The 27430-nt window shown below is 57.0% G+C and overlaps 2 protein-coding genes across 5 annotated transcripts; one reads left to right on the forward strand and one right to left on the reverse strand.

The window, feature by feature from the left end:
• Nucleotides 1-4544: 4544 nt before the first annotated feature.
• On the reverse strand, nt 4545-21413 carry STRN4 (striatin 4). 2 transcript variants are annotated; one of them, XM_044435507.1, is made up of 18 exons: nt 21311-21413; nt 16810-16913; nt 16422-16495; nt 15053-15131; nt 14667-14867; nt 13848-14004; nt 13478-13628; nt 12872-12985; nt 12610-12725; nt 12250-12425; nt 11484-11531; nt 10585-10706; nt 9653-9826; nt 8901-9041; nt 6919-7017; nt 6310-6396; nt 5763-5951; nt 4545-5660 (listed from the first exon to the last, which is right to left on the reverse strand). In XM_044435507.1, exons 2-17 carry the CDS (start codon nt 16836-16838, stop codon nt 5782-5784), a joined length of 1938 nt encoding a protein of 645 aa, XP_044291442.1. In that variant the 5' UTR covers nt 16839-16913; nt 21311-21413; the 3' UTR covers nt 4545-5660; nt 5763-5781. The 2 variants fall into 2 exon arrangements, with proteins under 2 accessions (XP_044291442.1, XP_044291441.1); XM_044435506.1 differs by lacking the exon at nt 21311-21413 and having other exon boundaries at nt 13478-13631; nt 16810-19925.
• LOC123026190 (fukutin related protein) lies at nt 21183-27029 on the forward strand. 3 transcript variants are annotated; one of them, XM_044435511.1, is made up of 3 exons: nt 21183-21265; nt 23082-23157; nt 25272-27029. In XM_044435511.1, the coding sequence occupies exon 3, from the start codon at nt 25364-25366 to the stop codon at nt 26924-26926; it is 1563 nt and encodes a 520-aa protein (XP_044291446.1). In that variant the 5' UTR covers nt 21183-21265; nt 23082-23157; nt 25272-25363; the 3' UTR covers nt 26927-27029. The 3 variants fall into 3 exon arrangements, with proteins under 3 accessions (XP_044291446.1, XP_044291445.1, XP_044291443.1); XM_044435510.1 differs by lacking the exon at nt 21183-21265 and adding an exon at nt 21796-22030; XM_044435508.1 differs by lacking the exon at nt 21183-21265 and adding an exon at nt 22350-22854.
• Nucleotides 27030-27430: the final 401 nt, after the last annotated feature.

Genomic DNA, 27430 nt, shown 5'->3' on the forward strand with positions numbered 1-27430 from the left:
CTTTCGCAGACACGAGCTCCCCTTGAGATGGCAGACGGGGAGGCCACCTGTCTGGGCTTGCCCCCCTTCTTGGCCCGGGGACCCCCTTGCTGTGGCTCCTCCGGGGGCCAGACGCAGCGGCACCGCCCCCTTCCCGCGTGCCAGGCCTGCCGCACCCGGCCCGGCCATCCCGAGGAGACCCAGCAGGCCTAGCAGCATTTTCCGGCGAGCTGCGGGGCCGCCCCTGCCCCGGGCACTGCGGACGTGCCTTGGCCCGAAGCCACAGCACCTGCCTGAGCCAGGCAGGCACTTCGCCTCCAGGAAGGGCAGCGGGCATGCGCTGACGGGGCAAGGCCACCGGCAGGGTGTGCACTCCTCGCGAGTATGCCCCCCCCCCCTAGGCCTGGCCCTCAGCGGTCCCGTCTGCAAGCCGAGACGCTCTCCCAGAGCGCTTCCCAGCCTGGGAAACAGCAGCCGTCCTCGCGCAAATCCAAGTGCTCCTTCCAAGCCCCTTCTGCCACCACGGCCTGCCCGGCGAGAGCCCGTCGCCCATCGCTTGAGTCACAGGGTGCGATCCGGGGCTGGAGGCAGAGCTGTTTCTCCTGAACTTTGACCGAACTTCCTGGGTGCCACGCCGTGGCAAAGGCGTAGCTGCTCCCAAGCTCGCCCTTTCCGGAGCAGCCTTTCCTCGCTCAGCAGCACTTTGGAGGGGGCGTTCAGAGAAGGGGACACATGCACACGATGCTTTTGGGGCCTGAACCCAGAAGGGGATTTCGAAGGAAACCAGACGGCTTGGGGATGGGCTTAGAACAAATCGGCTGCTAAACCAGTCACTCCTAAGAGGACGCAGGCTGCAACAGGCGGCGAGTCAGTTCAAGAAGAACCAGGAGTCTGACCTCAGCTTCACAGGTGCATGTCAGTTCAGACATGCAGGGATGGTACGGAAGGGGACGAGCTTGGCAAGCGCCTGGGAGATGCTGAAGAGAACAGGCCATGACTGTGAGACTCTGGGTGGAATGTTTGTGTGATCGGTGTACCTCCAGGCAACTGGATCAACTTCACCATGTGGGAAATTGCAACGTATCACTCAAATGCAACTTGGAAAGGATTGCATGTTCCCTTCCTCCAGGAGTCCACCTTTGGTATCACCAGAACCTCGAATGGCAAAATAAACACATCTTTATAGATCATTGACCCTTAAGGAAAGTTGGGTGGTTAAGACTGCAATCCTAGGCACACATTTCCAGTGAATGAATAAAGAAGCAAGCCATATGCACTACAAGACAATTTACTTCCTGGTAAACAGACATAACTTGGCATCACAACTCTCTCTTTGTTTGGAGCTGTGGAATAGAAAAGACTCACAGCTTTGTAGCTAAAAGGATTGCAAGCATTCCATTTTTTCTTCAAGTACTGGACATTTGGCTGAGGGTGCTGAACGTCATGCTTACAGGATACATTCATCGCATTTCCAGTGTGGCTATTATAGAAAATAAAGTTTGCTGTTTTCCAATAAAGTTGCGACTGCCTTTTCCTTAGTTTTGTTTGGAAGCACAGGAAGCTTCTGCCGGGGAGAAGCTGCACTCTTGCATGGCTTGGATAAGGCTCCTTACACCCCACGGTTGCTGCCGGACTCGAGCTAATTCCGTGCCCTGCACAGCTTCCAGGCACGTGGCAGTCGCAGTGAAAAGACCGGTTGTCTCTCTTCACAAGCACAGCTTTGTTGAGGCCATGCCTGCAGGTGTGGGCCCTGGCAGCCTTGACTGTTGTGCCCCCCCACACCCCCCCAAGCAAAGGCTTCCTTCAACCACCCCGCTCTGTGGGGCTTGGCATTTAGAACAAAGGCGAGCGAGAGGGTAAGCCGGGAAGAGGCGGAGAGCGCGGCGAAAGGGAAGGAGAGAGATCCTTTCATCAGGCTGGATTCCGCCCGAGGAGCGATGCTCGGGCCAAGCGCACAAGCCGAGGGCGCTGGGGCCGTCTCCTCTCATTGCCCCGGTTTGCACGCGGCTGCTCTCGTGCCCCGGACAGACTGTGTGTCGGGCACGCCAGAACCGGGCTCGGTGGATAAGGAAGCAGAGAAGTCCCAAGGCGCCCCCAACGCAATCCATGTGGGGCCCCGAAGGAGGACGGTGCCGCTGCACCAGCGCCACTTCGGAAGGCCCTGCAGCACGGCCCGCACCAGGCCGATTCAGCACTGTTGCCCCCTTCTTAAAGGAGTCAAGGTGCGCAGAAGGAAAGCGTCCCAGCTTGGACCGTGCTGCTCCACCCCACCGGGTGAACGGCGGCCTGCCCTCTCCACCCTCCCAGCTGGGGGCTCCCCGGACGTGCGGCGTTCCAGTGCCCCCAGCCAGGGTGGCTGCGAGAGCCTGGCTCACTCGCGACAGGCCCCAGGGCAGGCAGGGGAAGACCCCATCCCAGAGGGGGCCCCGGCTTCGTCACTGCTGGCCCGGCTCAAGAGCACCTCCTGTGCCCCATCAAGCCCCCCCAAACTGGCAAGGGGGAGCAGCCGCCGGCACCAAGGACGATTCCCGCTTTGCTCACTTCTACCGGGAAGGTCGTGCCGGACTGGCACGCTGGCAGCCCTGGCCATCTGCATGCAGCCCTGCCAAAAAAGTTCACGCTCTGCCAGAGGAATTTTGCATTATTATTATTAATTTTATTATTGAGGCAGGTTTTGTCCCACATACAACTGAGTCTTGTGGTTAAACAGGACAAAAATAAAACATAAAAAGACGGAGTTCAAATAAATATGCATTAAAAAGCTAGCCGGCATTTTCAAAAGCAGGAGTGCCCCCCCCCCACCCAGGGATAATTACAGCACACACATACGCTTTGGGGATGGGGGGGGGGACGGGGAGAGGAGCCCACGCGTCGGGAATGGCGGGTGGCCGGCGGCAGCTCCCCATCTGGGGGCGGTGGTGAAGAGGCAAGGGGCCGATCCGCGTGCTCAGGAGGTCGGCGGGGCTGCTCCCCCCCCCCGCCCGCCCCAGCCCGATTGTTAAAAAGACCATGGCTCATGGGAACTATCACACAGTGATAACGTCGTCGTGGCGACTTCAGCATCAGCCCTTTGGGTGTCCCTTGGGTTTCGTTTTTCCAATCGGGTTTCCTTTCACTATACAGCATATAAAAAAAGGGTTTACCGCAGGGAAGCGCCATTCAAACCTTGGCCGTAAAAATAAACCTTAGCCCAACGGAAGAGGGGAGGGGGGCTAAGCAGTTCCCGGTTTCCAGAAGCGTCTCCCAGCGCTGGCACAGCCGTTCCCCGACCTTCTTGACTGGTGCAGCAGGCAGCTGGGGCAGAGCCATCCAGAAGACTCCCCTGGCCACGGAGGGGTCCGTGAGACACAAGGACCACTCCAGCAGGAGGAGGGGAAGCCTGCGATTCTCCAGCTCCGGCCTCGGGCGGCCAGGTCCAGCCCAGTGCAGAAATGTTCTGGGAGGCGCTGGAGATGCCAGTGCGAAAGGGCAGTTGTTGCGTGGCTCAGTTGCCACGTCTCTAGGCTCCCTTTACCAGCAGCAGCAGCAAGATGCTGCAAGAGCTGCCCAGGCGGTGCAAGAGCGCATGGCCACGGCTGGGAGCCACGCGCGGGCCTGCAGGAAACGGCCACAGGCTCCCGAAGTTATTCACGTGACTCAGATCATGCCGGAGCGCTCCCACCCGCTTAGGGTGTGCATCCTTCCCTGAAGAGCCCCTCCCCATGAACGGGGGCCAGGTTTAATTACTCCCACCCCCATACACACACACACACACCCTCACAAGGGCATCCTCAAACTCACGTGCAAGGGTATTCCCAAATCTAGTACATTTTTTTAGTGTTTTTGGATTGCCAACTGCAAGGGTAAGTTACACAACAAATAGAAAAGAATTTAAAAAACAGTAGCAGACCTCCAAACATAAATTAACAGGAGAGCTGACCTCCGTATTAGCTCTAAAGTACTGGTCCCTTCCCTGCGTTCAGCCAGGACTTGCCCTGACCCCGTGCGCAACAGCTCTTTCCCAGACTCCGAATGTCCACAGTTCCCCACGTGTTGACTCGGATCCAGGATATCACGACAGAGTCGCTGCTTGGCAAAGCACACCTGCGGCCACAGGACCCCCCCCCCACCCCCCGACACACACATGCGGCTTGTGCTTCCAGAGTGAGGGGTGAGGTGGCGTCCGCTGCTTTCCAGTGGGGTTTGCAACGGCTCCCTTTCGTGGCTCCAGGCCTTGCGAAGTGATGGCCGCGTTCCGGCCAGGCTGCGGGCGGCAGGCGCGAGGGGTCCAACGGGAGGGAGTTTTATTGCTGAGATGGGACTGGGTTGGGGGAGGGGGCAATGGCTTTTTTAGGAAGGAAGAAAAGACCGGCGATTCTCCGGGGGTTTTGAATGAGCAAAGCAAACTGGAAAGCCGTGGCTCCCGGCAGGAATACATGCAAGCTCAAAAGCCAGCGCACTCCTGGGGGGCCTGGACCCTCGGAAGGAAAGGCGGACCTCTGGCTGACCCATGACAAGCCAGCACAGTCTCGGCCTGACCCAGCCCCGTGCACTGCCCACTTCCCCCCCCCCCCAAGGTCACCAGGAGCTAGCCCCACCTGGGATCCCTCCCCCTACTCACAGGCGGATCTCCCATTTAAGCAAAGCAGCCACAAGCAACGAGGGCGACGGCCCACCCCTGGCTCCCAGGCACCCGCAACGTGCCACCTCGAGCTCCCCGCTTCACTTACCTAGAGCTGCTTCTTTCCACTGCGCCTCCTCCTCCCTCTTACCTGCGGCCTCTTCCAGAGGGAGGATGCCAGTGCGGCCAGGGCCAGGGCAAGGGCTCCTGCTTCGTCCGGGGTATCTGGAAGCGGTCCTGGGGGGGCACCCTTCCCCACACCCCCCGTCCCCCCAGCTCACGCCTCCCCCGTTGCTCACACACATGGTAAGTGCTTTGACTGGGTGTACGTGCACCTGGACTTGGGGGCGGGAGGAGCAGGAGACAGAAGGACTGAAGGAAGCACGAGGGGGTGGTGGAGACACCTGGCAGGGCCCAGGCAGCCCAACCGTTGGCACCTTTTGCCCCAAGATGGGGTGCTGCTGACAGGCCGCGTGGGCACCCCTGCAGCTGCAAAGCGCTGGTGCTCGGGAATGGCCCGGGGAGGGCCGGCAGAGCTCCCCCGACTGCATCGCGGTCCTCCGGTGGCGTGGGCGAGGGAGCTCAGCCGGGAGGGGGCGGTCATGGTGGCCTGCGCTGGGTCTGGGCAGAGACGTTGCTGCTGCTGCTGCTGCTGCATTCAGTCTGCACAATGTTCTTATTCCGAGAGTCAAAAGCGCGAGGGAGAGCCCAGAACTCTCTGCTCGAGCCGGCCTGGAGGTTGGCCGGGGTCCCCCCCCACAGATCCCGTGCCGTGGCTCCCTCCTCCCCTGCCTGCAGTCCAGGAAAGTTTTTCCATTCCCTGAGCTGGGAAATAAAAACCAGGCGACCTTGAAATGAACGGAAAGTATTTCAGTGCTGGTGCAGGTTAGCCCCAAGGCCAGGGAAGCAGCTGCCCTTCCCCCTGGTCGATCGCCCCGGTCACCACGGTTGTCCAGCAGGGGTCAGTCCTGAGCTCAGACGGAGATGATGGAAGGTGCCCATGGCAAGGAGCGGAGTTGTTAGCACCACTGGCTGGGCCAGAGAAGGAGAAAAAAGCGACAGAGGAGTCCTGGGGACGCTCCTGGCGGGTGGGGAGAAAGACGAGACCGTGAGCGGCCCGCACGGAAGCAGGGCCCCCCCCAGAACCGCCCCTCCCTGCCCTGCCCTGCCAGGCCCGGCTCACCTGTGGGCCCGCCCTCCTTTCATACGAAGACCTTGGCGAGAGCGTCTGCCCCGGCGCTGGCGATCAGGGCCTTGCTGGGATGGAAGGCCACGTCGTGGATGGCCTCCTCGTGCTTCTTGCGGTGGGCTGTGATCTCCTGCGTGCACGTCTTGTTGTCCAGGTTCCACAGCCGGAGGGAGCAGTCGTGGCCTGGGAGAAGCAGAGCAGCATTTGCCTCCTCTGCCCGAAACCTAGGCGGGGCTTTTTGGCTGTACCTGCCTGCTGGAAGGGTGGGGAAGGGGAGCTGCACAGGGCTGCCAACAGGTGAGCAGAGCAGGGCAGACCAAAGCCAGACATGGGGCCGGCTGCCATGCCCTCTTGCCCCAGAGGCTTTGCCGCCGCACCCCCGGTTGGCCTCTGGGTGGGGCAGTGTGAGGGCTCAGCCGCAGCCGTGAGGCATCTGGGCTGCCGGATCCCAATGCCGAGGCTGCCGAAGTTCCGAATCAGCTGCAGCAAGGGCTTCAGGGCCCACGTGAAGCGACGTGCTGCAAGGGCAGGAAGGACTTACTTCCTGACATGAGGAAGACTCCGTTGGGATCTGCAGCAAGGCAGGTGACGGCATCCAGGTGAGCCACCATGGAGTGCATGGCTTTACCTGCACGGAGGAAGGAGAAGTCGTCAGTCTTGCACAGCTCCTGCTGCGGCTGCCAGTATTCTGGAGGAGACTCTTCAGGCCAGAGGAGTGGCTACCAACCTGGCCAGCTTTTGAAAAGCAGCTGCTCTTTGTAACGCCATGAAGGGGGCAAACATTAAGTGATAATCGTTCAGGCAAAAAATCTCAACTTCAAATAGAAGCTGATCGGATCTGAGCTAGCAGTGAATGACCAAGCAAAAGACCTTGGGCAGCACCGTGAAAATTGTGTGTGGCTGCAGCGAAAACGGCAAACCCCAGACCTCCTAGTCCTCGTGCTCTATCAGCATCGGAAGCCGGATGCCTCTGTGCACCAGCTGCTGTGGAACAGGGGTGGGCGGGTGCAGTTGCCCTCATGCCCAGCACGTGGGTTTCCTTGGGCAGCCACGTGACCAGGCTGCCGGGCCCCCCAGGCCGGTCCAGCCTCAGGGCTCCTCTGAGGCCCTGAAGCTCCCGGTTGGCCCCACCTCGCCAACTTGGCCCTACCTGTCCGATTGTCCAGGAAGCGGATCCCACGGTCATCGTGGGCTGTGATGGTGACTGGCTGGGTTGGGTGGCTCACAACCTGGTTGATCTGACTGGCCCCTGTGCGGAGGAGAGAGAGGCATTCAGAATCGGGACCCGGCAAAGGAGTCGCCTCACCCTGTGCTTTGGACGGGGGCAAGGATGCCGTGGCGACGGCTCTGCAAAGCAGCGGGGACTTGCACCCGGGGAACCTGGCCGGGAACGCTACACACGCGCCTTTGGTCTGCAGTGTTTGTAATGTATCGATTTCCAACTAAAACCTCAATTCAACTCAGCAGGCGGGTTTTTAAAAGGCACCTTTAGCCATCAGGGTCGCTGTGAAAGGGACGTTTCCCCTTCTTCATTCCCCCGGCAGGAACACCTCTCCTCCAGGGACACCGACCCTCCTGCCCCCTTGCCCCAGGAAAGGACGTGCTCTGCTTCAGAACTACCACTTCTGCTCATTTGCACATTTAAAGATTGACCAGCCAACTAACATGCTTTAAATGATTATGTTTTATTTAATGGAGCAACGAAAACCACACACAAGAGGCAGCAAATGCAGGAAATGACCAAGGGAGAAACAATGCTCAGAAGCGCCTAAATTTATTAAGGCCTGACTTGTTTTGAAAAGCAAAGTTTCCTTCCTTAGGGCATTTGGCAACCAGCAAAAGTAAACTCGCTTAGCTATCAGTCACGAGAAAATGCAGCCAGTTAATCTTACTGTCCAGACAAACTGTGGCTTCAACTTAATTCTTCAACAATATTGTCAAATATTTCATTATTTTATGTTTGTGATCCGCCCAGAACATCATGCTAGAAATAAAATTAAGGTTAATCAAACCAAACCAACATCAATCTGTACTTTACTCAGCTGGCTTCTTTTCACTAAGTGCAGTGTTTGGACGCTCCGGTTTGTCTGAAATGGAAACGGGAGCTTCCGATCATCTTCTTGTGACTGTGGAAGAATGTGAGGGGAGGGGGGCGCACGAGCTCGAGGGGGGGTCAGGTTCATTTCTGAAATGCTAAATGATTCAGACTTACACCTGAACAGGACTGTACACACACAGCACACCTGCGCATAAAAGGTGCATTTCCACTAGGGCAAGAAAGTGCGTCAAGCTCAGGTTGGCAGTTTCTTATTTTTCCTGTGCTGAGTTCGTTCCGAGTACTTCTGGCCGGCAATTTCACTGATTATGTGCATCTGAGCATGATTTTATGCATGCATGGATTTCTGCATCCATGTTTGTGCGCACTTTTGCATCAGGAGTGTGAGCAACATTCAGAGAGGCGCAAATACCCAGGGACACTTGCATCTGGTGCCACAAATGGGCTCAGGAAGGGCAAGGAACACGCTGGCATCGAAATGCAAGCTGAACAAATGAGTCCCTATTGTCAGTCTGAACTCTGTGCCAAACGCGAGTGCGGCATTTCCCCACCGCCTTCCAAAAATACTTACGGCACCATCCTGTGTGTCCTTCGGTAGAGAAGAGCCCCACAAGCCCCGGCCTTCCCTAGCCAACGGGCTCGCTGGAGAACGCCGGAAGCCACAGGACCCGTATCCATGCATGCATGCGCAGCACTGGGCCCCGGCCGTACCTCCCCTGAGCTGGAACACTTTGTGCAACCCGTGCCTCTCACTCCTGGAGCCTGGTCCTCCCAGGCCCCACGCCATGCAGCTCTACGCCCTTTCGCCTCTCAGCAAGACCCAGGCCTTCTGAGCATCCCCTTCTCCTGCCTCCCGCTCCTCCTTCGAGGCACTTCAGGGCACCCCCGCTCCGCTCTGTCGCTCTCTGGGAGTCTCTTCACATGGGGCATGAGCACGTGGTCTTGCAGTGGCATCTTGGCTCGCAGCCCGTCTGCTCTGCCTCCCTGCGTCACTGACGCTCCCTCACTCGTGTTACAGAAGCAAGCCAGCAGCTCCCCGACGCGCCCCCCCGCCCCCGCCCCCGCACCCAACTCACCACTGGCCGGTCTCGACTCCAGCGTCAGCACAGGGCAGGCGGCTTCCACGTCATAGAGCACCGCGCGGCCGGTCTGGAAGGCTGCCACGGCGTGTGCAGGGTTGGTGCTGGCGAATGTGATGGAGGTGGGGACCCCATTTTCTGCAGAGGAAGAGAGAGGGTGATGGAGGGGGCGCCTGGGGGCCAGCACGCCATGTCCCAGCAGTCGGGGGACAGCCAAGGCTGCTGTCGGCCCCGGCACACGCTCCTGCTTTCTGTGCCACTTGACTCTGGGGCGTCTCAACCACTCCCCGTTGCCTGTTCTCCTGCACCCACGGCTGCGCTCCGAGGCGGCATCACTGGGGCGCTCCTCCCGGCCTCCTTCGCCTGGCGCTTTGGCGGGCTTGCCGCCTCCCCTCCCCTCCCCTCCCCGAAAGACGCCTCTGCTTCCCACTGCAAAGCCAGGTGCCCAGCGGGGACTCCTGCAGCCTTCCGCATCCTGCTGCCCTCTATCCTCCAGCGGACGCAGCAGCCCAGCACATCTGGAGGGTGCCAGGTTGGGGAAAGCAGACTCCCCATTTCACATCTGGCAACTGTACGAGTCACTGTGATTCCTTTTTCCGCAGCAGAGAAACTGAACTTCTCTGAGGGAGATGCAGTGCAGTGTCAAAGAGCCGAGGCGTAGCAAGCCCTCAGCGGGATCTCGGGGCCCACCTCGGCCTACCTGGCCACCCGGCCAACCCGGGGCAGCCCCCTTCCACAGCCCAGCTCACCACTTTCCACGTTGTAGGTGCTGAGGCAGGAGGCGCTGCCGCTGCTGGCTGGGTCCCATATCCTCACGGTGCCGTCCGCGGAACAGGAAGCCAGGCGGTTCTTCGAGGGGCTGAATGCCAGGCCCCAGACAGCATCCGTGTGACCATCCAGGATGTTGCTGAGGACACTGGGATCTGCGGCAGAAATACAAATGGGGACCCAGCACTGCCAGCCCCCACCGGCGCTTTGCCCAGCACTCGCGGGGTCCAGACACCGACAGGATGCCGTTTGCTCAAGCTTAAAGCCGGGCCCAAGACAAACCTGGCACCCATCGTATTTATTCGGACATTCGCACCCAGCTTCTCAACACGTGTATACGCAAGGTGGGCCAATGGATTTGCCAGGAAGCGCCAGCCACTGCCTGACAGCAGCAGCACAAAAGCTGTCACGGGCCTTTTGGTACTGGGCGGGAGCTACAGGCCCGTGCAGGTGCCGGGGAGCCTTCCTGGAGTGGGCACTCCAGACACGAGGTGGGGTGCCCTCTCTCGAGGCACAGCAAGATGGCCAGCCAACCAGAGGAGAGGCCCCTAAGTTTGCCTCCAGGTCCACACAAATGGGCCAGACCCCATGCGTTCTGCCCTCGAACCCGCAGAAGGGCACGGGCGGGGGCTGCCACAGCCGTCATCCTCGCTGCCAGTGGCAAGTCACTGGCCCCATGACACCATTTCGTGCAGAAGCGGCCACCTGACAAAAGCTGAAGGGATGCGGCAACGCCCTTCCCGCTGAAAGGCAACTTGGCCCCAGTCCTGACTTCGTGTGCTGGGCCGAGCTGCCCACGGCTCCAGCCTCGGACTTGGGGTGACCGTGGCATTTGCCACTGGGTGAAAGAAGGCAAGGAACACAAGGGAAAAGCTGCGGCTGGACAGTCGGGTGCGCAGCTCGCTGTCCCTACCATAACCGTCGTAGGGGTCCATGTTGAGATCCGGGATCCTCCAGCAGCGGATCCGTGCGTCCGCTCCCCCACTGTAGCAGAATTCGCTGTTGCAGCCCATGGCGACGGAGAGCACCGGGCCCCTGGCAGGGTTCAACAACAGCAGGCACGTGAGGGGGTGGAAGGGGCACGAGGGGGCCCTGCTTTCCAGATGGGGGCCATTCCAGAGAGGGGGCGGGGTGGCTCTCGCGGCACGTTCCTGGGGATCCCGGGATGGCCCCGTGGAGTGGGCAGTGGTGGACAACCGCCCACTGCAAAGGAAAGGCCGCTGGGCCAGGTGCCCTAGACTGCCCTCTCAGCCACAGCGGGGCGAGAGGCAGGCAGGCCGGCCCAGCTGGGCTCATGCCGGGTCACCCAAGTGCACACCACAGCACACCCCCCCCCCCCTCTGCAGAAGCAATGCCCTGGAGTTCCTCAGCAGGCAGCTGGACGGAACAAGCTCCCAGGAAAGACGGCTGGAGGCTGCCGTGTTGCAGAACCGCATTTGTCCTTTTGGCACAAAGATGCTTCTGGAGCTCCCTTACGGAGAAAATCTTTCGCCTTGGCTCCTGAGGCCAGCCTCCCTTCAGGGAGGGTGGAGACTGATTGCCACAGGCTTGGGGGTGTAATCAATGAATGGCAAGCTACTAATCAGACGAGAATTACTGTGCTTCTACTGCCAAGAAAAGGGGAAAGGCACCTGTGGAATTTTCTTCCTCAGGTGCACAGATAACATGGCTGGTCTTGGGCGTGATCCACTCCGACATGGAGAGCTGGAGCGGGGCTCCCCTGCAGTGCTTCTGGCCACCAGGTGCTTTGGGCCAGCCCTGCATGCGGCTCACTCGAGTCTAGGGACAAAAGCCCGCTCCCCACATACACACCTGTGTGCCCGGAATGCATAGACTGGCTCCACATCCAAAGCCGCATTCCTGAAACAGCAGAGAAGAGGGAGGAGAGAGAAGAGGGCGTCAGGCGGGCGGCCTTGGCTACTGCCCGTTCGGGACCATTTGCCGCGGCGCCCCACCCGGGGGATCTGGTCGCTTCAGCCGGGTCCCCAGCACAGCACACACTTTCCATCCTCCGTGCTCAGCCTTTGGCGTGGCCAGAGAACACTGGAAAAGGCCCTTGCCCGGGAGCGCCTGGTGCCGGTCGCAGCGACAGCCCTGGCCTAGAGGGACCGACGTCCTCGCTTCGCACACGGCGGCTCGAGATTCCCTGCAGGATGCAGAGCAGGGACGCTGCATCCGAGGACGACATCACTGACCTTCGGGTCGGGCATGCGCTAGCAGAAAGCTGGGGGTTCTGGCATTCTTTGTGTTGCAGCTGCGTTCACCTTCTTTGGCTGGTTAAGTTATGCATGCTTTGCGACCTATTACACATTTATACGAGGTTCAAAAACACGGATCCCCCACCCCCAAGGGACTGTGGAGCTGCACTCTGTGAGACTGCCGCGCTCATCTGGTTAGTGGTCCAAAGCCCTCACAGAACTACGGCATCCCTCCGTGGGGAAGCACAGCGAGAGGAAGGTTCTCCCCGGCAGAAATGCCACTGGCTGGCTGAGCCGCCGGGTCCTTTCAGCAGCAGAGGCGGCCACTTGGCTATCGTGCACGGACAAGCTATGCAACTGCTTCCTCTCTCGTCACTCACTTTTTCGCAGCAACCGTCTTCTGGAGGTTCCACAGCTTAAGTGTACCATCTTCCGAGGCAGTGACCAGCGCAGACTCGGCGTGGTGGAACACCAGCGCCCGGATCCCGTCGTAATGGCTCCGGAGGGTGAACTTGGGGTTCCATGTCTTCTTAAAGGCATCCTTGCTGTCTGAGAGCTGGCAAAGAGGGTGCAGAGAAGAGAGAATGGCTTGGCTGGACTGTCCCCCCGCTCCAGCAGCGCTTCTCCTTCCCCTGCTAAGGTGCCACTGCCACTGGACGGGCAGGATGGAGCTCGAGAAGGCTGGGGAAGGGACGGTGGGGGCCGGCAAGAGCCCGGAGCTGCGCCTCCGCGGTACTCACATCGCAGCTCAGCTCGTTGTCATTGGTGACCGTCAGGTCGGCCAGGTCACCCAGACTGACCTCCCCTCCACCAATGGTGTCCATGATAAACACATCCGAAGAGAAGCCCAGCGACCCTGATGCGGAGAGGGAAGAGAAGATACGTTACGAGCCTGGCAACACACCGGCCAGAGGAAAGGGGAAAGGGAGTGGGGGAGTGTTCGAAAGAGACCCAGGAGGACACTCGGACAGCTGCAAGCGTAGAGGGTGAACCAAGCCTCACCTTCGTGCGACCTGGGCTGGCTGGAGAGGGCCGATGGCATGGATGGCTTAGGAGGAAGCCCATCAACGTCCCGGAGATCCGCAAGCATGCCTTGCAACTTCACCCGGCGGGTTTCTGCGAGAGAAAGGGGGAACTGCTGACATGGGAAAGCCAGCCTCCGGCAGCCGCAGATCAACAAAGATGGAAGCCATGGAGGCCGAGGGTGACAAAGGTTTCCAGTCACGCTGGCCGTACGTTGCTTCGCCTGCGCACACCGGTTGTTGGGAATGGGGTCAGGAGGGGTCCCTGCACCCGTGTCCTTTGGCTTGCCCTGCAGGGCTCTTCCAGCGCAGCGGTCATGGAGCAGCCCCGACACACAGCTGCCATAGGACAAATCTCTTAGGAGCGATGGTGCGCGTCTCATGGATCCTGGTGATTTATGGGGTGTTCAAGGAGAAACTCCTCCTTCACAGCCAGCTTGACAACTTTCCCCACCTGGCACCCTCTAAACGTGGTGCACAGCAACATCCGGGAGCCCCCAGCCAGCTTAGAGGGCGCCTGGCTGAGAAAGGCTTGGTTGAATAACGTATCCAGGACCGAGGAAGCCTGGCTTAGCGCCATGATTACCAAATGCATTGCCATCTCCGGCCCGCCGTGTGTCCCCAGAGCCCTCGCCGTTCTCCCCAGAGCCCAAGAAGTCGAACTCGCTCAGGGCATCCTCTGAGTCCTCATCATCATCTTCATCCTCCACTTCCGGGATCAGGGGCTTGTTGGTGAGCTGCTGAGAAGCACGCAGTCGTTAGAGCGCTGGCAGACAGAGAGGAACAGTCCCAGCATGGCAACAGGAAAATTTAAGTGTGAGCAGGCCAATCACTGAGCCTGTTGTGGGACGGGACGTGACGGGACGAGAGGGGCTGCGAGGACCCAGGTGCCTGTGTGTCAAAAAACGAACTAATGCCTCCATCTCTTTGCCCTCTTCCAGGAAGGGAGAAGGTACCTTTACTCGTTGTTTCTTGTGCTGCCGCTGCGTCTCAAGGGGCAGGCCTTCCAAGTCCTCCTCTTCATCACTGTCCTCTTCCTCACAACCCTGTAAGAAGGGGATCTTCTCCATCACTGCACTGCTGATCCGGTCCTTTGCCTCCTTCCCAGCATTCCTGCCAGCCAGAAAAGTAAGAATAGTTGACCAGGGAAGATCCAACTGGGGTCCATGGTATCCCAATGGAGGGGGGGTTCCCTAAGGATTTGAGAGAGGCAATGGAAATGTTATTCTTTGCCTTTTTAATCCCAAGAGAAGCTGGAAATAAATTAACTCCCCACCCTCTGTGGTTCCACCATCCTTTAATCGTCATCTGAGTACACCTGGATCCAACCTGACAACCCCAAGGTTCTACTGCCGTGCTCTTCTGGACCTTCCTGGTATGTCCCAAGCAAGACTGAGGGCAGCCTTCCCTGACCAGAAGTGCCTCACGCACGTTTTCTCTTTCCTCCACAGAGGTAAGAAAAGACTGGAGTAACATGATGCGAACATCTGGCAGCCCCATGCCTGTCTATGGATGCAGATTCAGTGCCACCTTCCCCGCAACTCTGTGGCGAACGCTGGTGCAGCCAGCACTAGCCAGTAAAACGAACAGCCAGCTCCACGGGGGAACTAACAGCAGAGGCGGCGGCGGCACGGGCTCCTCTTTGGAGCGGGCGTCATTCCTGCAGGAAGGCTGCCAAAGGCAGCAGTGGGCAAACAGGATGGGAAGAAGATGCCGGGAAGGTGACACGCACACAAGGAGAAGCCCCCCCTTGCCCCATGACTGAGGCCACGAACCTTTTGATCTGCTCCTCTATCTGCTTCACAAGGAGGGATTCGCCTCCATTCAGCCCGGCGGGCCCTGAGGTGGGCCCGGTCCCCAGGCCACTGGGTTCAGCGGCGCCATTCAACTCCACGGAGCAGCGGCCCAGCAGCGAGCGAACCCGCTTGGAACGCATGTCTAGGATCGTGTCTGTGTATCCCACTTCTTCGAGGTACCTGTGGGAGCCGGGTGCGAGCGAGTCTTCCGTTTAATGCAGTGAGCCAAGGGCAGCCCCCCAGCCAAACCTGTCCCGCGTGCGGCCACCAAGGAGGCCAGCCACTCAAGACTCCATGTGCCGAAGGACCTGCATGCCTTCCCCCGCCCCCCCCACCCCATCAGCCCGGGGAGTCCCTCTACTCACTGCCGGAGGAGCTGGCGCCCTTCTTTCCACATGAACTGATTGCTTTCCAGTGAAATTGGCTCAGCTGGCCCATTGGAGACTAGGCACAAAACAAGGAAAGGGATCCATCAGCCGCTCACCCTGCGACCAGGGAGCTCCCGGTGGCTGCGTGGGGCTGCCACCAGCCAGGACGCAGAGGGCAGGCGGCGACGCATTTCCAGAAACAGGCCTTACAGAAACAATGCCACCCTTCTCCTTAACATCAGCCCTTCTCCTTAACTCTGCGGAAGGGGCAGGCCGCCACTTGCTGGGCGGAAAGGCACTTTCTATGTGCTCAGAAGCACTCTGACAGCATCCTTGCTCTCTAGAAGGAATGATTGTTGGCTGCTAAGCATGGACGTAAATATGGTGGCAAGTATAAGAATGGGGAGTTCAGTATTTGCTTTTTTAAAAAGAGGGTCTTGACGAGGCCTGGAAAAGCATCTCAGGACCAAGAAGGTGGAATTCCCCAGCGCCTCAGAGTTCTGTGCTCATCCATGTGAAGGGATACAACTGCTTCTGGCCCACGGGGCCCAGTCTGTCTCCCTCTGGCAGGCATCAGCTCTCCCCCATCTCAGGTAGCTCCCCCACCTCCACCCGTGGACACACTGCTCCGGATCTTTGTTTTTTAATTTTCCCTTTATTTATTCAATGCCATCTGTGCCATGGCACTTTACCAAGCACAAGAGGATGCGCCCCCGGGGATCAAAGCAACAATCCTGCTTAAATGTATGAAGCCAGGGCCCATCCGATTCCCCAAAACCCACATTCCCGTCCTTCTGCCTTTCTTCTCATTGCAAAGTGGGAGTATAGCGCTGGCAAAATGCCAGCTCCAGTAAAATATTTATCGCCATGTATTTTTGGCATCCAAGGCAAATAACGAAAGCAAAGGAACAATTAAAAATAAAACGAACTCCAGAGACCAAGCTGTAAAACCTACTTAAACAAATGTAGCCATAGGAAAGCAATAAAACGCCATTAGACATTTGGAACAGTCTGAAAGGTAAGAGTGGGCAGCCAGAAATATTTTGAGGCAGGGTATCTTTTATCCGGAATACCCCCAGAAAAAAGGGTCTATGCCAGCTTCCCCCAACCTGGTGAGCTTCAGGTGTGCGGGACTGCAGCTCCCATAATCCCCAACCACCAGGTTGCCGGAGACTGCTCCGTGCTGGCAGAGGGCAGGGGACATCAGCTGGCGCCTGGGAGGCCGGCTGCTGGCTCCTGCTCATCGTTATAGGATGCTTCTTGCCACGTCACCCCAAAAGCAGCCCTCCTGGCAAAGGGGCACCACTGCTGGTGCCGGGAGTTCGCCACACTGCGGGCGAGCACGTCACGGCAGCAAGCACAATACCTGGTTCCAACATATCCGGTTTCTTTTCCCCCTGATTCAGTTCAGTGCCGAATTTCAATTTGTGGTACTTTGACCTGGAACAAGAAAAGAAACCTTAGCACTGGATACAGGAAACGAAGGCAGCTGTCACATCATCTTCACACGGGGTATGCTGCCAAGCACAAAATGGTGAAGCGACCAGCACCCCACCCCACTGGGGTGGCATGGGGGCAAGAGGGAAGGGCCTGGAAGGAGCCTCCCCACCACCCCAGCAGGGGGCTCCCCGCTCTCCCGAAACGCTGGCCTTGCCGAGGTGCCTGAGCAGCCATCCACGGAGCGTTTGACTCCCAGGTACGCACGCTTGCCCAGTCACCAAGCAGAGGGTGGACCGGAACGCAGCATGGCTCACCTCTCCTGCTTCAAAGCGTATTCTAGCATCTTTATCCTCCGCACAAGATCCGTCTTCAGGTTCTCCTGGCCCTTCCTTTCCCCCTGAAGAAAGGCGACTTGTGCCTGGAGGGTGCAAGATGCAACCGTCAGGGGCACGGGATTCAGGCAACACCCTCACACCCTCTCCTCCCCAGCCACCAATCCAGAAGAGGCACAATGAGCTGCAAACCTCTCCAGTAAAGTTCAGCACAAACGACTTTCATTAGCATATTATGGATTCTTAAAAACGTTTTCCCCCTGCCTGTGGACTCCCTTATCTCACTGGCTTAGCTGCTATGATGTCATGGGATTAGTGGGCGGCAATGCAACTGCTAAGAGAAGAGGAAAGAGGGTCAGGCTGAACGAAGAAAAATACCTGTGCTGCTGGGAGGCTTGGGAAGTAAGAGAGTTAAGAAGGCAAGAGGGGTGAGGAAATCACTCGCGCAGCATCTAGGCTCAAGGCAGAGAGCTGGCAGCATGAGGAGGGACAGGATTTTGCATGCCAAGCCAGAGGCGGAAGCTCCTTATTCATCACATACAGCGACTGACGGCACTGGACAACAAATGAGGAGACTCGGCTCCTTCCAAGTTTTCTTTCGGCAGGCCACAGATCGAAGTGAGACGCAGAGGCCCTGTTGTTGGCGTCATGGTCACCTGACAAGCATCCTTAAAACATTGTCGTGGGAGCCTGCTTGTGGCGACACAAGCACAAACCGGCCAGTAAACTGCCAGGAACATTCCCTATCAGATAAGTGAATACTGTATTCCGGCGCATCCCAGAAGAACAGGACTGACACGGCCTGAATAAGGAAAGAAGTTTGTGACGGGTGGCGACCTGCGGCACCCCACCGACGGGCAAAGTCCTGTTTACTCAGCTCCAGCAGCAGCTCTAGCATCTCATCACAAATTCACGCATAATACAGCAGGAGAATCCAGCTAAGCCTCGTAAGTGAAGGCGCTGAATGAGCTGCTGGTTACTGAGCCCTCTTGAAAAAGCAAGGCCGCTCTAACAATGCCATTATATGCACGACTGAACGCCAGAGGCCCAGGGAGACAGTCTCTGTTACAGTTGTGAGAGCATCACAAATGGAGCGCTGGTGATAGCGTATTTTCCAGAACTCCGGCCAGTTTGGAAGGAGGAATTTGTTGTTTCTGCTCCTCGGTGGCTTTCCCACCATTCGGTCTCCAAAGTGGCTCCGCTCACGGCCCACAGCGCATGAACTCCCCCACTTTCACTTCCGGGTTTCACAAGTGTTTGCACTGTTTAACACCATTCAATGGGAAGCTGCAGCGGGGCAAGGGACACCGGGGCACTCCGGAAAGTAAGATTCTCAGCTAGTCCTGCTACAAGAACCAACATACTGGATGGGCCCCTAGAGGAGCTCACAAGCAAGATACGGAGGTGGGCACTGAGCTGGGTTGTCTTTGGAATCTACAAAGCCAAGGTAGGCTGTTTCTGAACACTGCAGGGCTGTTTTAACCAATAATGACTAGCCGTCTAAACTGTTACTCTTATGGACCTATCTGACCTATCTTGAAAGCCACCCTCCCATTCAGGATGTAGTCAATCAGCCAAGTAAACTGAATGCAAATTCACTCATTCTATAGGACCTAAAGCTTTTGCCACTCAGCCCCTCCAGACAATTTGTAAATACCTCTTTTATGAACAAACAAACAATCCTGACTGAGCCTCCCGTGTTCTTTTGGTTGCAGACAATCTGTCGGTTCTTGAGAGAACCAGGAGTGGTTTGACAGAGACACACTTCCCTCTGTCCATATTGCGATTTCTGCACCACGCATTGCCTCTGGTAAAGCAAGTTTTTAACACAATACAGAATCTGGTTTACCAAAGGAATAAAAGGGGGATTTCTCACACATATCATGACCATTAAGCCCTCTGTCAAACTGCCTGTGGCTTTTAGGGAAAATACATAGCCTGTCGCCAGACTTAAGGTGATCTGCCAGTTTTGACTGCTGGCTCCCCACCATTTTGGAATCAACTTAAAATACAAATGCCTCCTGCCATCCCCATTCCCACGTGTTATTATGACAGGAAAAGACAGCTGCTTCCCAGACACCTGGGAAAAAAGCAGGTGTTGGTGTCCGTTCACACCTTCAAAACCCTTCCCCCAGGTTGTCCCTTGTGCTACTGAGCTATGATATTCACCCAGACCATCACAGGGACGGTAGAGACGTGATCCTTCCACATGCCTCCAATCACATTCTTTAAAATGCCAATTGTCTTCAGCCCTCAGTATTTGATTAATTGCTGTGAGCCACCCAGAGCGTTTCGGTTACTGGGTGTGTAGACATTAAATAAATAAGAAAAGCCTTGCTGGATTAGACCAAGTGCCTACCTTATCCAGCATTCTTTTCACCCAGTGCCAACCAGCTGCCCAAAAGATCCCACAAGCAGGATCTGAGTGCAAAAGCGCCCTCCACTAAAGTTCCTTGGCAGCTGGTGAATGGAGATACCTCTGATATGCAGGTAGTCCACTCCAGTGTCAGATCAATCCATGCCCCAAAGAGACCTCAGAATATTCCCCAACCACCAAAAGCACCAGTCACTACAGACCAGTGTCGCACATCTCTTTCTCCCCGTTTATGTGCTAACTACTAGGTAGCCAGGGAATGACTGGTCTGAATTTTCTTCTTAACCCTAAACACCCACTCTGAGCAAATTTCATTGAACTCAGTGGGGTGGTCCTGGTCTCTATTCTGGGAGGGCAAACAGAGTTCTGTGCCACATAATCCCAAACTGCCTTCAGTCTGAGGGCCCAGTACGTGGTCCCTCCCCAGAAGTCAGCTTCTGGTGCACTGATGCCCCTTATGCGCATTTCGTCCACTGAGCATGCATAATGTACAGTGGTGGAGACTGTTCTCCCTGCTGCACCCACCTAGCAGGACAGCTGTAAATACTCATGCAGATAAGCTTCTAGGTCTTCTGTGGAGGTCAGAGGACCTCTGCACCACACACACACACCAGCCAGCCCAGCCCTAGAAAAAGGGGGAGAGACCAGCAAAAGCAATCCTAATGCACACCTTTCCAAATAAGGCTGGGGGAATCCACTGCAAAATAAAGAAAGTAATCTCTCTCTAACAGTAGCAGCAATCTGCCTTTCAATTACAGGTACCCCTAGTGGGTTGCGGAGTGGAAGGTATGACTGCTCCCCGTAAGCTGCATTCCCCAGGGTGAGGGCCCCCCAGGTGTGCTGGAGCACCTCTGAGCAGCACCATGTTCGAGAAGGTGGAGTTCCAGAGTTATAGCACAAGCCCAGATGCGTTTTCTGCATGTGCTCCAATATAGGAGAAAAGAAATAATCTATTTCAGGATGCTAACTCTATTACTTAGATGCGGGAACTGGGTGGCCTTAGGAGTGTAGGAACATGCCTACACTGAGTTTTTTCAGCTCTGCCCGGAGATGCTGGGAGGCAAGGTTCTCCGCATGCGAGGCACATTTCTCCCCCTGCCATCCAAGCCATGCAGTGGAAGTCGCAGCCATCGCCGCTAAGATGCTTCCGGTGAAATCAGGCGCAAACCCCTGCAGGAACTGCCAGAGCAGCTTAGGCCAAAATTTCTGTGGGAGATGCAGGCGTCTTACTCGTTTTCACATACAGTTGCATCACCAGGATGGGGTGCAACAGGGATGATGCATCCCCCTTTCAAGGAAAGAGGTACATGTTAAAGTGGGGGGGGGGTTGCCTGTACCCCATGATAAACAACTGTGCCATCTGAAACAATGCCATGAGACTGGGCAGCATGAGAAAACTTTCAGGCGTATACCACCTCAGTCAAGGTGGGACAGGATGCCCAGGTATAACTTTCCCTTAATCTTGTTCAGGAGGAGAGGGAAGGAACGAGCCATGCCTTCCTGCCACTGCTGCAGGGTGGCACTGACCAGCTCCCCACAAATCACGTGTATTGAAGGAGGCATCAGCGACGTGCAGATACTCCTGGAATGAGAGCGATGCCCCCGTGGCCCTTGCACCAATCCAGCCGAAGGGGAGAGGGCGCCCTGGCCCGTGCCCTCCGACCGCACGTCGGGAAGGGGCGCCGGTGCCCGCGAGGATGGAAGAAGGGGCCGCATCCGCGCCGTTCCGGCACAGCCCCGGCCGCACTTGCGACGGGAACGCTCCCCGCACCTGCCGCGTCCGGGACCGGGACCGGGACCGGGCCACCCCTCCCGCCCGGCCTCCGTCGGGGGCGCTCGGTCTCTGAGGAGGGCGCAGGTAGGCCGCGCCGCCTCCCGGGGGCCCGCGTCGGGCGGGGGGGCGGCCCGAGCCGGCCGTCTCCGCCGGGGGTGCCTCGCCACCTGCCCCCACCCCACCCGCCAGTCCCGTCGGCCACCATTTCCCACCAAGATGGCGACGGCGACGGCGGGAGCCGCGGGAAGAAGCGGGCGCCCCGGCGCCGAGGCCCGCCCGCGCCGGTCCCGGTATGCTCCCCTCGCCCCGACCCCTCGCCCCAGGCCGGCCCGCACCTGCAGCTCGGCCCGCTCGGCCTCCCAGCGGCTCTTCTCGGCCTCGAAGCGCGCCCACTCGTGCTGGATGAAGTGCAGGATGCCCGGCAGGCTCAGCTCGCCGCGCCCGGGGGCGCCCTGCGTCGCCGTCCCCGTCCCCGGCGGCAGCGGCTGCGGCGGCGCGGGCGGCGGCGGCGCCTGGTCGCCTCCCGCGGCCAGGGCCTGGGCCTGGGCCGCCGCGGCCTGCTGGTGCAGCTGCTGGGCCCGCGCCGCCACCCGCTCGGCCTCCATGGGCGATCCCGTCGACGAGGGAGGCGGCGGCGGCGGCGGAGGCGGTGGCGGCGGCTGCTGCGGCGGCGGCTGTTGCCACATAGTGAGCTTACCGCGGGGGAAGCGGCCCCGGCCTGCGAGGGAGGCGGAGAGAGGACGTGCGGGGGGCACTTCCTGCCAAATAGTGAGCCAGCCAGGAAATGCGGCCTAAGACGGGACGGCGCCGCCGCCGCCGCCACTACTACTCCTCCTCTCTCCCGGCAGGAGCGCTAGAATGGCGAGGAGGAGTGGTCTCCATGGCAACGGGAGGCGAGGGCCGCATCCTCTCGCGGGAACCAGGGGGTGCCATGGCAACGGGGGGGAGTGCGGCACGCGCCGCTCCTTCCCCCTCGGTTGCTCCTCTCCCACCCCACGAACTTCAGCTGCTGTTCGAACGAAGGAGGGGTCTCCATGGCAACGGGGCCTTGCCTGGTAGGCGAGGTGGCGGGCCGGTCACTTAGCAACCCTCTCCATCCTTTCCTTGGCCTTCCCGGGACGGAGCTCCCCGAGACCCCCTTTGCGGTAGTCCATTAAAATAAGGCACAATGCACGAGACCGGGGGCTCGTGGAATTACGACGGGGCACACAAAATCATATCAGGCTGGAAAGGGGGACATAGAAGTGAGGTTGCCATGGTGACAAGCGAGAAGAGAAAGGAGGGAGGAGCAGGCGTTGCCATAGTAATGGAGCTCCCCTCTGTGTGGGGACATATCCCCCCCCCCGCATGTGATGGCAAGGATCAATTAAGAAATTCAGACTGGGCCTTAGCCTTAAGCAACAGCTGGAGTTCGCATAGTAATTGGCCGTCCCAAACCCTGTGTTGGCCCTTGGAGGAACAGTTTCAGGAGCTTGGTTTGCTCCTGGCTTGTGCCCCAGCACCTCTTTTCTCTGAATGAGCTATTCTGCCCATCTCTGATGGGAACAGAATGCGGGATGGCGTCACGTGCCTGCCCTGATCCAGCATGGCTCCTTTTGTGTACTTACTGGAAGTGTACAAAAGTGCGTGCAGCTCCATCCAGCCTAGTCCCCTGAAGGAGTGGGTGTTCGTCAGGCACAGGTGCGGCCCAGGGGCTCTCAGCTTTTGAAAACGGGAACAACTGTGGTTGTCCACAGGTCACCTCCGATTCCCTGGGACTCTCCTGCCAGCCCTCTGTGCTGCTGCTGCTGCTTTCACTTTGCCCGTCCTTCCTCACTGCTCTCCGCTATTTAGCATGGCAGCTGGTCCCCTGGTCACCGCTGCCTCAGTGCCTCATCAGGTGCACCAGATAACACAGTGTGCAAGTTGAGGATAGGTTGACCTATTCCATAATCTAACAAAGAAAATACAATCTCAGAGGGCAGAGGCAAGATGTGGCTTGGATGGGATCTTGACAAAAGAAACCATGTTAATGTAGAGCCAAAGAGGAGGGTTTGGAATGGGCTGGAAAGTGTTGCTGGTGATCAGCCTTGAATTCATACATTTTTTGTTAAATTTTCTTTTCAGCTGAGAGTTGCTTTTGGGAGAAGGAAGCATCTTGTGGATAGTTCTGGAATCCTTGGTCCTGTCTCTTCCAAAACAGGTAATCCTTATAACATAACCATATCTCACCATTCCTCTAAGGAGCTCAAATGACACAGGTGGTTCTTTTCCCACCCAATTCATCCTCACAAATAGCCTATTTATTTTTTAAAAAATCATTTTTTACTACTGTTAAGGGTGTAACCCTCCCAATAGGCAGAGAAAGAGTGACAAGTCCAAGACCACCTAGCAAGATTCATGGCTGAGGGGCAATTTGAACCAGCTCTCCTCTTTAATCCCTTGTCCAGCTCGATGCGCCATGCATCACCTTGGTCCTCACAGCAGCTGCCACCCACTGCTGTGCCACTCAGTGTTCGACTGGGGTTTGAAATGGGATGAATCGTTTGTAAATAATACAAGATGAGTACGTGGGATGAGTTCTGATGCTTCTTGGTTCATTGATTTGATGTTTATCACACCCTATTCCAAAGGACTCCAAGGCAAGTAACAGCACATCTAGGGCAACCATCTCATAAAATAACATCTTCAAAAAACTGCATGAATTAGGAATTTTTTAATTCATGTAGTATTTTAGTAGTATTTCTTAACCCTAACCCCAATTCTTAAGAATTACAAATACTCCATGAATTAAGAATTCAGTTAAGATCTTTTTAACTCTTCTGGCTTGCTTAGCCTCACATGTTGAAACTTCGCCCAAACATGACTAGTCCTTTATACTGTTGTTTCTCACACACCACTCCCCGCACATAGCCTCTACGATATGTGGCTCACTTTGTATTGTATTTCCAAGCCACCACAGGACCTGTGTTTTTTGTAATTGAATTGTGATTCAACATGGCTTGACAATGTTCTGCATCAAGAAAAGTACTTTATAAACACCAAAGTTTAATCCTATACATGTTTGGGCAGAGAAAGGTCTTGCAGCTCCCAGTGTTCTCCAGCCAGTCATGCTGTGGAATGCATCTTTAGACATCTCTCACTCACCCCTTTTTCTGTAAAGAACCTATGGCAGCATGCCTAATCTTTCTCCACCTCTTCCTCCCTAGTTTATCCCAACAACCCCCTGTTGTTGTTAAGCTGAGAGTTCATGACTGGCCCAGCATCACCCACTGAACTTGGCGGTTGAGTGGGGACTTGAACCTGTATCTTCCAAGTCCCAGTCCAGCACTTTACACGGGCTCTCGATTGTACCTTGGGTGTTTTTATTCTCATGTGCGGGAAAACGCCTGTTATGGTTGTGAACTTTTTAAGGAAGGAGGATTTGCAGTTTGCAAGGGCCATCTTGGTAGTGCACCTTCTTGTGCTGTATATTTTTTTCTCTGCCTCCTTTTTGGATCTGTGACAGTGGTCTGCATTATTTTGTCTCTGTCACAGATTTTGGCCTCCAAAAACAAACCCAAGGCCATTTTTGATAACAAAATAACTAAGAAAGATATAAAGCATATGCCTCAACTGTACATAGAGCAGTAGTTATGGAAAGACAATAATTAGGGCGACCGCTCCCAAATCAATGACAATAATGCAATTCCTAAAACTTGGAGCAGCCTAACAGGCAGAAGAGAACCATCGCAAAATGCCCGCCCAAAGCCATCTTAACAAAATGTTAACCAAATGTCGAAAGGCAGACAATGTCCAGGCTTCCCGGATCACACCTGGAAGAGGTTGGTGCTACCACCAAGAAAGCCCTGCATTTTGTCACCACCCACTGCGGTTCACGTGGCTAGGGAGTCTGAATCAAGGCCTCAAATGCTGAGAGGAGCATGCAGGCAAGCACTTATGCACCAGGCATGCTTGGAACATGGATTCTTCACCTGCAGTGGGAGACCGCAGGACCGCCAGCTCTCGGAGAAGACTCTTGGTGAAGAGCTGCTTGGGACTCGCTTCCTCCCAGGCAGGAGCTCAGTGATTCATGCAAGAACAGAGAAATGGGTTGCCGACAGAGTTTCAGCCACTGGGCAGCAGAGAAACTAATTATACAGACTAAAAAGAGAAACATTTGGGGTAAAATTGTGCCTGGTGGGAATGCGGCCGTCTCTAGAAGCTGGGGGGTGGGCTGGAAAAGTGTTTTCCTCTCCCGTGGCAGGATTATAAATTGTGCCGATATCTCACACCACAGTCACCCTCTTCCTCTTATTTGTCCTTTTTGGTAATCAGGTCAAATAAATTTGGATGGACGGGTCTGGACCTGTGAGACCCTCTGCGGGCCAAAGACCAGAGCCCTTCAGGAACCACCCTGTGCTCCCACGATGCGCATCTTCTTCTGCCAAGGCGTGCTTGCGGTTGCCTTTGTCATCAACCTGCTGATCCTCTACTACATTTCACAGCTTCAGCAGCGCATCTTGCACCTGCACAGGGACCGGGCGCAGCTTGGCTCCCGTCAGCCACTGGGGCTCCTGAGGCCTGGCGTGACCATCCTCATCAGGGAGTTTGAGGATTTTGAAAACTATGTTCCGGATGTGGTGAGGTCGTTTCTGAAGCAGAGCCCAGAGCTGCCCGTGGTGGTGGTGGCAGACCGCTTGCCGTACCCGCCATTGCTTCTGCCCCGTACTGCAAACATCCAGGTGGTGCTGCTCAGGCCAACCCCGGACCAGGCCGCTGTCGTATTCAGGCCCGAGAACTACGTGCGGACAGAACACGTGGCGCTGGTGCCAGATGGAGCGAAGGCGGATGCCACATCCCAGCTGGAGCGAATGCTGGAGGAGTTTAAGAGTAGCCAGGGAAAGGCCGAGATGGTTGCCGCGCCAGTGAACTCGCTGGCGCCCCTCCAGTGCTTGAACCTCAGGGTTAGCCTGAAGGAGTGGACGGCCGAGTACGCAGAAGCTCCTTCGCCCTCCAAGCTGTGTGCAGCCTTGAAGGGGCAGGCTGTCCTCCTCCTGCGCACCAAGGACCTCTTCAATCTCTCCATGCCCTTGGCCAAGCCCCTTCTGACCTCCCTCTTCGTCCAGACTTCCCTGCGAGGCTGGACCGTCCGCATCCTTGACATTTCCTTCCCGGCACTTCACCTGCCTCTGCTCACCTCTTCTCACAACCAGTGGAAGGCTGACAACCTTGACAAGTCCAACCGACAGCAGCTCTTTCGCGACTTCGGCATCAAGCGGGTGATCCTGGAGGACGGGAAGCAGCAGTGGTTTGGATGCAGTAAGGAGACGCCACGATGCTTCGGCACCATCCATGACGACACTCCGGAGTACCTCTACCAGAACCGCTGGACCCCACCTTGTTGCCTCAAAGCGCTGAGAGAAACGGCCAAGTACGTCATCAACATCCTGGAGACGTCTGGGGTGCGGTACTGGCTGGAAGGGGGAACGCTGCTTGGGGCGGCCCGTTACCAGGACATCATCCCGTGGGATTATGATGTTGACCTTGGCATCTACCTGGAGGATATCCCCAACTGTGAGCTGCTCAGGAATGCGGAGTCGGGCTCCATTGTGGATGAGAAGGGCTTTGTCTGGGAGAAGGCCATCGAGGGGGACTTCTACCGAGTGCAGTACAGCGAGCGCAACCACTTGCATGTTGACCTGTGGCCCTTCTACCCCAAGAACGGCTTGATGACCAAGGACACGTGGATGGACCACCGGCAGGACATCGAGTTCCCCGAGCATTTCCTGAAGCCGCTGGTTCCCATCCATTTTGCAGGCTTCATTGCCCTGGCGCCTAATGACTACCGGAGCTTCCTGGAGCTGAAGTTTGGAGAGGGCGTGATCGAAAACCCAGAGTATCCAAACCCAGCACTGAAGAGCATGAAGAAAGGAAACCGAATGGATGCCCACGAAGCTCCAAGCCTGACAGGGAGAGAATCTCAGAAATGAGATCTTTCCTTTCACGGAAAGGAGTTGCGTGCACACCATGCCGCTTACCGCTTCAGCGATTGGGCGGTATTAAAATTAATTAAATAAATACGTAAATAAGCAAGCGCCGTGTTTGCCATACAATCCGCTGCCAGTATCTCAGCATCTCTGCGAACCCAGGAGAGGGGGCTGCAGTGGTGAATGCATGCCAAGGTAACCACGTGGAATGCGTGTCCGAACGGCCTTGCTAGATCCGACCAGAGGCCCGCCTAGCCCGGCATCGTTTCCGGTGCCCCCAGCCATGCTCCCGAAAGGTTCATGAGCCGGGCACGAGGGGGGCGGCGTGTTTGCCCCCGGGGAGCCATGCCGCCGCTCAGGCTAGTTGCTGTCGTGCCAGTTTTCTGTTTGCAGGGAGCACTTTGCTTTAACACGGGGGAAGATTACCAATGTGAGCCCCCCCCCCCCGCCTTCACCGTCTGAAAGAGCACTTGATGGTTGTCACTTCAGTGTGTTGCGTGTGTAACT

This window comes from Varanus komodoensis, unplaced genomic scaffold (genome assembly GCF_004798865.1).
Source record: "Varanus komodoensis strain SLA01 unplaced genomic scaffold, ASM479886v1 scaffold29_3, whole genome shotgun sequence".
NCBI lineage: Eukaryota > Metazoa > Chordata > Lepidosauria > Squamata > Varanidae > Varanus > Varanus komodoensis.

Coding starts and splice junctions, on each gene's coding strand:
- STRN4 (XM_044435506.1), bottom strand. CDS start 16,838: ATGCTAGAATACGCTTTGAAGCAGGAGAG. Junction 10,707..11,483: donor TATGCATTCCGGGCACACAG/GTGTGTATGTGG, acceptor GAACCCTGCCAG/GGGCCCGGTGCTCTCCGTCG. Junction 9,042..9,652: donor CACCTACAACGTGGAAAGTG/GTGAGCTGGGCT, acceptor CTTCCTCTGCAG/AAAATGGGGTCCCCACCTCC.
- LOC123026190 (XM_044435508.1), top strand. CDS start 22,810: ATGGCAGCTGGTCCCCTGGTCACCGCTGCCTCAGTGCCTCATCAG. Junction 22,855..23,081: donor CTGCCTCAGTGCCTCATCAG/GTGCACCAGATA, acceptor TTTTCTTTTCAG/CTGAGAGTTGCTTTTGGGAG. Junction 23,158..25,271: donor TCCTGTCTCTTCCAAAACAG/GTAATCCTTATA, acceptor TTTGGTAATCAG/GTCAAATAAATTTGGATGGA.